Source organism: Bufo bufo, chromosome 4, assembly GCF_905171765.1.
Source record: "Bufo bufo chromosome 4, aBufBuf1.1, whole genome shotgun sequence".
Classification (NCBI taxonomy): Eukaryota; Metazoa; Chordata; class Amphibia; order Anura; family Bufonidae; genus Bufo; species Bufo bufo.
The window spans coordinates 409238446-409249021 of record NC_053392.1 but is presented as its reverse complement, the minus strand read 5'-3'; the positions used below and the strand labels follow the sequence as shown (position 1 = coordinate 409249021).

The window sequence follows — 10576 nt, the reverse complement described above, 5'->3', positions numbered from 1 at the left end:
TGTGCCACTCGGTGGCCTTGTCCTGATACTGCTGCTGCTGCCACCTCCAGACTCTGTCATTGTGCCACTTGGTGGCCTCCTCATACTGCTGCCACCTCCAGAGTCTGTCATTGTGCCACTCGTGGCCTCCTACTGATACTGATGCTGCTGCCACCTCCAGACTCTGTCAGTGTGCCATTCGGTGGCCTCCATACTGCTGCCACCTCCACACTCTGTCATTGTGCCACTCATTGTCCTTCTCCTGATGCTGCTACTGCCACATCCAGACTCTGTCATTGTGCCACTCGGTGGCCTTCTCCTGATGCTGCTACTGCTGCAGCCGCCACCTCCAGACTCTGTCATTGTGCCACTCGGTGGCCTCCTCACACTGCTGCCACCTCCACACTCTGTCATTGTGCCACTCATTGTCCATCTCCTGATGCTGCTACTGCTGCTACCGCCACATCCAGACTCTGTCATTGTGCCACTCGGTGGCCTTCTCCTGATGCTGCTACTGCTGCAGCTGCCACCTCCAGACTCTGTCATTGTGCCACTCGGTGGCCTCCTCACACTGCTGCCACCTCCACACTCTGTCATTGTGCCACTCGGTGGCCTTCTCCTGATGCTGATACTTTTGCTACCGCCACCTTCAGACTCTGTCATTGTGCCACTCGGTGGACTCCTCAAACTGCTGCCATCTCCATACTCTGTCATTGTGCCACTCAGTGGCCTACTCGTACTGCTGCAAACTCCAGACTCTGTCATTGTGCCACTCTGTGGTCTCCTCATGCTGTTCCCACCCTCCCCACTTCATGACTGGGCCACTATTTTGCCTTTCAGCCTGGCTGACATTATAATTTGTTTGACCCTTCTGATCTGTCAGAAGGAAGGAAAAATTAGACGCACAACGGATTCTGTCTGTGTAGCAGCTGTAAGGGCTGTGTCCCATCAGAATTGGCTTATTATTTGGTAGCCAAAAGCAGGAGTGGGTACAAAACACAGAAGACATGCAAATATTCCATCTCGGTTTTAGATCCACTCCAGTTTTTTTGCCATTACCAATACTGATGGATTATTGAGCAAATGCTGACTGAGTAAAGGCACATGCTCCACAGACAGGATCCATTTTTTGGTGGGTTATTGTTCTTACGGATCATAGGAAGGGCAAACGAATCAGTGACGTAAACACAAACTTACTGCTGACACCCTCTCCACTCTGTCGGGGGGGGGGGGACTCTACTTGTATAAGCATTTAATAGAACAGGTTCTGGTAACATCTATGTGGAATCAGCTGGCGACGGTGTAAAAGGAGAGCGCTTCTTCTTGGCACTAACATAGACCTGTAAGGATGAGTTCATACTTAAGTTATTTGGTCAGTTTTGGTCCCGTGACTGCCTTGATAAGTGAAGTGTGCAGTGATTCTATGAGCGATGCCTGTCATCTGCATGTCATATGGACTCACAGTATTATTTCACTACCAAAGCAGACTCCCTATGCGTGTTACTACAAGGCACAGTGTTCTACACCACTATAAAGGCTCTCAGCAGCCAGGAAATAGCTTTTTTTAACGTAATTCACAGCGAAAAATTTGACGAACCGGCGGATCAAATTTTTGAAAAATTCGCTCATCTCTAATTAACAAGTTTCTCTGCATAAAAATATACAGTTTTTTCATGTAGACTTAAAATAAAACACTGCATAAAACCCATATGTAATAACAGCAGAGTACTTGTGTAAAACACAGTATAATAATTATCCCTACTTTTAATGGAAAGGATTGCAATAGTTTCACATGGAAAACAAAATCATAGGTTTTACACTACATTGCTTTTTATCTTCAGCTTGTGTGTAAAGAGGCTGGAATGTTTAAAGAGATCCATTGAACTGTTTCCTGTCCATTGTCACCTTTCTCCTTCCATCCACAGATTCTTACAGAAAGTAATAAACCACCCCCACAACATACAAGGCAGACACTGTCAGAAAAACTATTTTCACACGCATTATTATGAGAGATGGGAAAAGACCTACTAAGTTAATTACAGTTATAAATTTAGCTTGCACCCACTTTCTTTGTAGGTTGTTCAGACAAACAAACAAAAAAATAAAAATTTATCTAATTTTGTGTATCAAAATTCATGCCCAGAGCATGAATGCTAGGGGCTACAGTATGCATACAAGTAAATATTTACTCTGCATCTGCACTTTGTGAGGACCATGCTTGTGGGCAATTTGTTACATATAGTATATTACATGGTAAAAATAAAGTCCCTTTAAGTTATTTGATATAGTAGTAATGTTAAGTACTAGTAAAAGTATAGCTATGCACAGTATTCATTCATTGCCCATTCACAGAATAGGTATATTGAAATGGAACCTACATAACGTCTTCAAAAGTGTATATACACCTCCCAGATTATTATAAGCAAGAATAGCTTTATTAAATATTAACATATGATTTCATAATGGCACAACATACAGTCAGTAAATATTTATTATAATGAAATATGCTCCACTGACATGTCTATAGTTTTAAAGGGTTATTTCCATTTTATTGCATTTCCAAAGGATATGCCCAAGATTTCTGATTGATGCAGATCCCACGTCTGGCACTCACTCCTGTCTTTAGAATGGGACCATTCAATGCCATCTAGCCAGGATGCAGCAACCACCATTGGTTGGGCTACAAAAACTGTTATCATTCATACAAATGAGTGGGAGTTACAGAAACAGTGTAGTACAGCGAGTTACGCTGTTTTCATAACTTGTAAGGTATGAAGGCAACATAGCTATAGTGTTTTGCTGGTTCTGTAACTCCCATTCACTTGTATGGGACCTACAGAAACAGCATGCCTGGCTGCTTAAATAATCCTGACCACCTCTGGTCACTGCATCCAGGCCAGGTGTTGGAGGACCCTGTTCTAGAATAGGTGCAAATCCCAGAGGTCTCACAGCTATAAGAACTGTATGGCATAACCGGTAGATATTGCTAGGATTTGCCATCACTTTATGATTGATGGATTTCAACCTCTGGGACCCCCACCAATCCTTAGACTGAAGGATCTGTAGCACTAATAATATGCGTTTTCCCTGGACTGTGGCTCTTCTAGCCCAGCTGAAGTTCTCTACACAGCTGGTACAGGATACAACTGTGCAGGGAACAGTTAGTCAAGGGGATGCAGCTCTAAATCAGTGCTGTTGCCAGACTCTCACCAATCATAAAGTGCATATCCTAGCAATGTGCTGTCACGCTATAAGATAGGAATACATTTACAAGTCACACATATATGATATTATATAATATTATTAGTGTTTACCTAAATTGGAAATTAACTTTTTTTTGCAATCCATGACTTTCAGGAAAAGGATTTTAAATTAAAATTTGACCAGGTGTTATCCTTACTTAATTTTATTGAGTTTGACACACCATTTCCTCGCTGCAGCTTTAGTCTTTGATAAAGGTGCAAACATTTGGAGATTTGCATAAAGTACCTCTGACTTGCAATTAACTTCAGAAGATTATCACAGTGTGAAGGCTACACCAATCACATTCCTTATTGACAAACATCAAAGGAAACCCTAACCAATCACTACGCTCTTTACTCTGTAAGTGATGTCACCACACCATGGCCATGACTATTTATTGGAGTGTAAAGCAATGTAATGTTGATTAGTGAAACATGTTCTGCTAAGGTCAAGTGGATTTACTATCTCTAAAAACATTATCTACTGATTACATACATTTGACAGCATCCTGATAAGACTTTTGGATCTGTGGATCTTTTTATTCGTGGTGGTGGAGCAACATTTGAGGGATGAGTTTAAGTGCAACTGAGAGTTGTGGAAAGAACTTACAGTATCGAGTAGATCATCTTCTCAGTGCAGTGGAAAATGAGCTTCAAGCTGGAAGTGAGAAGGGGGACCCTACAGAAAGAGAGCTCAAAGTTTCTTTGGAAGAGCAAGACCTTTGGTTACGATTCAAGGAGCTCACCAATGAGATGATTGTCACAAAAAATGGCAGGTAGGACTCATAGGCTTTGTTTTTTTATTTTGACCATTATGGTTGCTTCTATACATAATCTATCGAATAATAATAATTTCTCAGTAGAATGTTATTTTTCTCTAACGACCGCCTGTAAAATAATGTCCTAGAAATAGCTTTAAAACTATTCATATATACAGTGTTACATAGCTAATATATCAAATGACTCATGTGCTTGTGCTTTATATTACATTATATATAATTGAATTAGAGCTCAGTAACACGTCTTCACAATTATCATTAACTATTAGAAATTATGCTAATTACTGAAGAAGTTTTCTTGAATTATTTAACTACTACATTATTTCAAAGCAATAACATATATGAATCATTATTATCATTATTGTATTATCTATTATTATTATTATTATTATTATTATTATAATAGTGTACTTAAAATATTATTTAAAGTCATACAGATCTAAGATATTATGCTACCCAACAAGCTTTATCTGACAACTAATTCTCAGGACTCCACTCTAAACCTACACACTTCCATGTTTATTTTAGTGTAGAGATGGGAATATGGCTGTCAAATACTTCAGACTGTAGCTTAACCCCCATGAATATAAAAGAATGGGCATGTTAAGAGCGAATGTTGTGTTACTTTTGGTAGGCCCCCATACACATTGCCTGTTAAACATTTTACTGATTAGTGTTAATATTGGAGCAATTAGAATACAGACAGATGGCAGATTTTTCTTGAATTTGCTGTGGATGTCACCCTATGCATTGTATACGGTGAAATCCACAGCAGGATAAATAAACAGCATAAATGGACATGCTGTGGCTTTAAAATATACATTGCAGGTCAATTTACAGTGTGGATTTCTTATACAGTGTGTGGATCATATTTGCTTAAATCTCAACCACTTTGCTACTACTGTAAAATCCTGATTTTCTACTTACAATTCCGCTGTAAAAAAAAATCTACACCATTTACTCCACTTTTCTGTTCACATTGCACCCACATTGGCCACAACAATAATTTATTTGGCAAAAGTATAATACAAATATTTTTTGCAAAAGTGGAAAACAACAAAATCAGAAAAAAAATGGTAAATTCTAAAAGTTAATTCTTCCCATATTAGACATATAATTACTTTATTCACCTTTGTTATTCACCTTATGTGCCTTTTAATGTACTGCTTGATTAATACATGTTTAGTGTTACTGTGTATACACTGATTTTTTTACATTTTTTTGTGAATTTTGTTTTTCTCCCTAAGTTTTATAAAAATATGGTAATAGACCTATTATTATATAGCCAGCATAGAAGTGTACCAAATAAAAATTGAAATATAAGTAACGTAATATAAAATAAAATGTAACACTTAGACAAACATTACTTTTTTATACTAACCATAAAACGGTTATGAGCAGGAGATTAATTAATACATTAAAACACATAGCTTTAAAAGATTCTGGATATAGCCATACTACTTATAGCCCATTTAGATCTGATGATTCTATAAGGCTTCGTTCACATCAACATTCAGCCTTTCCGTTCTCCTGCTCTGTTTAGGAGCAGGAGAATGGAAAGGACGGAGAAGGTACATAACTGACGCCAAACTGAGTCAAACGGAGCCCTTAGGACCCCATAGACTATAATGGGGTCCGTTATGTTTCCACTCAGAAGATGATTTTGTAGCGGAGACAAAAGTCCTGCATGCACAACCTTAGGCTCCGTTCGGCTCAGTTATGTGCCTTTTCCGTGCTTTCTGTTCTCCTGATCCTAAAAGGAGCAGGAGAACAGAAAGGCTGAACATTGATGTGAACAAAGCCTAAAGGAGTACTCAAAGGTCGTAGAGAAATCTTATTGCTTCAGCAAACAATGTATTTAAAGTTACTTCACAGTAGAGGAGTTGTCTGACCCCAAATTAAAGACAAAAGAAGGTGCTGAGCTCAAAGGAATAAAGGGGGGAGGATAGTTCATTTCCTTTCTAACGCCACTGTTACTTTACACATTACTTTATTTGTCTTTGGATAAAAAGACACAGGTATATCCAACCCACCCATGGAGAAGGTAAGTGACTGACGTGATTCTACTCACTGTTTTGGATTTCATCTTTCCTAAATTGTATATTGTATGACTATTATTACATTAACCATTGATGTTTTCTGGATATTTTACATATATACTTTCTAGGTCCAAAGTAACTACAACTTTTCACTCTCTTTTAGGCGAATGTTTCCTGTGCTAAAAGTGAGTGTTTCTGGACTAGACCCCAATGCTATGTACACATTCCTGCTAGATTTTGTGTCAGCAGACAACCACCGGTGGAAGTATGTAAATGGAGAATGGGTTCCAGGAGGAAAACCGGAGCCGCAAGCTCCAAGCTGCGTCTACATTCACCCAGATTCCCCAAACTTTGGAGCCCATTGGATGAAAGATGCTGTTTCTTTCAGTAAAGTTAAACTCACAAATAAAATGAATGGTGGAGGCCAGGTAATATTATTTATAATTATTAGTAATAATTAATATTGTTGCTGCTGTATTATACCATTACTTGTGATAATTGTCATTAATGGTTTTTCTTTTTCTTTGCAGATTATGCTAAACTCATTGCACAAATATGAGCCCAGAATTCACATAGTTAGAGTAGGAGGATCCCAAAGAATGATCACCAGCCACTCCTTTCCAGAAACACAATTCATTGCTGTGACTGCTTACCAGAATGAAGAGGTATTATTTATATTATCTCGATTAACTAAGGTGCTACTGCAAGTTATATTTATCATTAAATATCTACAGATTTGGGCCTCATGCATCGCAAATGTCTGAGAGAAAAATGCCTTTTTGGACTTAGTACATAAGGATAGTCATAATTATATTTTATTGCATGTTAAAAATGAAAATTAAAGACTATAGACAGCATTCTTTGAGGCAATTTTGGTATATTTTAATTGTTTTGTCATCTATATATTAAAGTGCATATCATGTGGAATGAATAATGTGCGAACAAGCATGTGCCATAGTATATTACAGCATTATATACACACAGCGGTATTAACCATATAAACTGTGGAAAAATAACAATTACTTTAATGAGTAAAATAAATTATAGGTGGAGTAAACTTTCTGTGTAACAATTATCTGATTTTTTTAATCTAATGTCTGTGCTTACAATTTCTGCTTATTTTAGATTACTGCTCTTAAAATAAAGCACAATCCCTTTGCCAAGGCTTTTCTGGATGCTAAAGAGAGGTATAGCTTTTATTTAATTCCGGAATTCTATGCCTTTTCAATACATCTCTTCTAAGCTTGAGAAACACTATCCATGTGGCAGTCAGTTAGAACACAGGAGGGGTGGATTTTATTCCAATCCTGTATATTTTTAATTATTCCATATTTTTTGTATGCTTTGCTGCAGGAACCTATAGATCAAGTCACATCTCGAATGCATTCTTCCTATTATTCCCTCTTTGGCTCATATATCCATATGCTCCCTAATCTCTCAATTGTTCCAGTGGTAGGGCAGTTGAAGGTTCACTTATGCAGTGTCAGCCTGGGAATTCATTCTGTTTTAAATGATTAGTCAACAAAAGGCGGCTCTGACAGTAATAAAAGTCACTCAGGAACAGAGCAGGGAGGAATGTATTATTCCTAAAACCAGATGTGGTACAGTTGTGTTTGGTAGGGCATAAATAACTAGAGGTGACTGTGGAAAGTATTGGTATTACCGTTCCACTTTCCTTCCTGCAGAATAGCCCTTGTTAGACCTGTTTTCCCACCAGTGAAGCAGCCTCTGAGCTCTTGTGAGGTTACCTATGTTCAGACTGCCATTGATTACATAATGATGGCATGCCCTGGTAATATGCCACTAATAGCAATTAGTACAGAACACCTTTAATAATATGTTGTAACTAGGGATGAGCGAAAAAATTTTTTTGTAATTCTGTATGAAGTTCCCGCTCTGTACAGTATCAGAATGTATTGGCTCCGATGAGCCAAAGTTATTACCTTGCAAAGTCGCGCAAGACTTTGTGTAATAACTTTGGGAATTAATTATTACTGTAAAAAACCTTAGCTCATCCTCAGTTGCAACCATTGAACTGATGAAACAACTTTTTTGAAGCTTTTTAAAAACTAAATCCTCAAAAATTTCTGCTTTCAGAAATGACCATAAAGAACTTCTGGATGAAGCCATTGATGGTCAACAAGGTTACTCACAATGTAAGTTGCAACCATACAACTGAATGAGAATAACAAGATACATTTCTGACCATATATACCAGCATGTATTCAATGTTGCTGCATGTAATATGTTCTGTGTGAATATTCATATATATGGTAAATAATTCATTTTGCTTTTCTTTAGTAGGTAGCTGGCTCATTCCTGGTACCGGATCCTTATGCTCTCCTGCAAATCCTCATTCTCAGTTTGGAGCACCAATAGCCCTGTCTTCTCCTCATGGCTGTGATCGATACTCCTCTCTGCGGAATCACCGGGCAGCTCCATATCCAAACCCATACTCTCACAGAAACAATTCTCCAAGTGAGTTCTAAAGATGACGGTCTCATATATTTAATTTCAGTTATTAATTAGGGAAACAATACTGTACTTTACTACAGTATGTCTAATTAAGCAATGGGTGTGGTGATTTGCTCTGGTAGGCAGATTAGCGGACGCAGTACAGAGGCAAAAACAAAGTCTTTAACTTAAACAGTTCAGTGTTTATTCACACATAAACAAAATGACAGTTCACCGTCTTGGTGTTCACTCACACCATGGCAAGTCCACAGAACAAAAAACATTCACCTTGTCAGCGGTTTTGTCAGCAGCAGTCCACAACAGGCTTTAGGGGCCTGCTTCCCAACAATGCGGCTCTCAGCCCTTTAGCACGGCACACATCCTTAGATCTCAAAACACAGAGACTCTCCAGCTTCCCTGTCAGATGGAGGATAATCCACAACACCTGACAGTGCTGCCTGTGCTTTTATACCACACCAAGATCCGGCCTGGAGCGTTGGGAGAAGCCACCCACCCACTTTGGCTACTCCCAGTAAGAGCCGTCCCGGATCGGCTTTGCAGCCATACTAAACAGCAAACAGTGTCAATCAGCACTAGCTGCCGCTGACACTTTAAACTACTGGCTCTTACCTCACCGAGGCCAGGGACATTGGTGACACATACCTTCTGTCAATGACAGACCCTTGTGCCTTTCTACATGGGTTATTAGATATAGTATGTTTTAGCTATTTGCCCCATATTAGAATTTACTTACCAGAGCAGTCAAGCTGGTGTCTGATCTAATACAAACCTCAGCATCCAGCCTGTACATGTCAGTAGTTGAGGCTATAGTAAAAGGAGTCACATAAAAAATGTTTTTTGCATTAATAATCCTATTAAAAATTATGTAGTAGTATTGTTTGCTTATTATATATAAACATGCTTTTATATATATATATATATATATATATATATATATAATTATTATATATTATTTTATATTTTTTTATATATAAATAATTATTATATATTATTATATATTTTTTTTTTTCATTCTGTCTTATTAGCAACTATACAAGATAACTCATCTTCCTGTTTGTCTATGCTCCAGTCACATGATAATTGGTCAAGTCTTCAAATGCCTGCTCATACAGGAATGCTCTCTATGACGCACCCCACAAGCACCTCAAATGCTTCCAGGTAATTATCTATATAATCTACCAACTATCCATTTTAGTAATTACTATCCTTGTAATAATTCAATAAAATATTTTAAATTCTCAAAAAAAATTGCTAAATAAATCTATATCTCCTATATACGTAATTGTGATGTATAGCTATAAAATAAAAGAAATATTAGCCTTGATAACCTGTAAATGACCACCTGCATGGTAGGATGAGCTATTATATAGTCATCATTATGTGACTGTAATTAGAATTATCTCTGTATGACACAGTATTTTGGATAGAATGCTAATGGTAGCAATTTTACCTTTTACAGTCAGTATCCAAACTTGTGGTCTGTGAACAACAGCACTATTTCTCCAGTTTCTCAGTCTGGAGGAATCCCTAATGGATTAGGTTCACAGTACTTACGAGGATCTACAACTCATTACTCATCTCTTTCACATGGAGTAGCTTCACCATCCTCAGTATCACCATTATACGATCATGGAGCAACTACAGATATTGTAGAGAATCAATATGAAGTCACAAACCATTCTAGATTATCATCACCATGGACACCAGTCGCACCCACCTCCATGTAAAGTAAAATCTTATATGACTTTTTATAAGAAACAGCCTTGTCTTCAGACATGGTTCTTCAAGGCCAGTGGAGGATATGGGGTACTAAGGCACTGTATTCCTTTTTTGAAGAGCAGAGTATTGATTTATGTAAAATTGGGTTGAAAATCTCCATTATGATTTCTCACTGAGGACCTGTAAACCTGTACTGTACATAAAGACTGAAACCAATGTGATTCTTCTTCTGTTGTCAAGATTCACATTTGTATTTTCATTATTGATTTGCAAATTTCATACGATGAACACAACTACTTCATATTGATTTACAGACCTAGCCATAGGTTGTGTTCAGAAAATT

At 37.9% G+C, this 10576-nt stretch overlaps 1 protein-coding gene across 3 annotated transcripts; it reads left to right on the top strand.

Annotated features, from left to right (window-relative positions):
- Positions 1-3791: 3791 nt before the first annotated feature.
- On the top strand, positions 3792-10241 carry LOC120997188 (T-box transcription factor T-like). 3 transcript variants are annotated; one of them, XM_040427174.1, is made up of 8 exons: positions 3792-3997; positions 6203-6467; positions 6570-6704; positions 7165-7226; positions 8137-8195; positions 8344-8517; positions 9540-9672; positions 9974-10241. In XM_040427174.1, the coding sequence occupies exons 1-8, from the start codon at positions 3792-3794 to the stop codon at positions 10239-10241; spliced, it is 1302 nt and encodes a 433-aa protein (XP_040283108.1). The 3 variants fall into 3 exon arrangements, with proteins under 3 accessions (XP_040283108.1, XP_040283107.1, XP_040283109.1); XM_040427173.1 differs by having other exon boundaries at positions 8341-8517; XM_040427175.1 differs by lacking the exon at positions 8344-8517.
- The last annotated feature ends 335 nt before the right edge of the window (positions 10242-10576 follow it).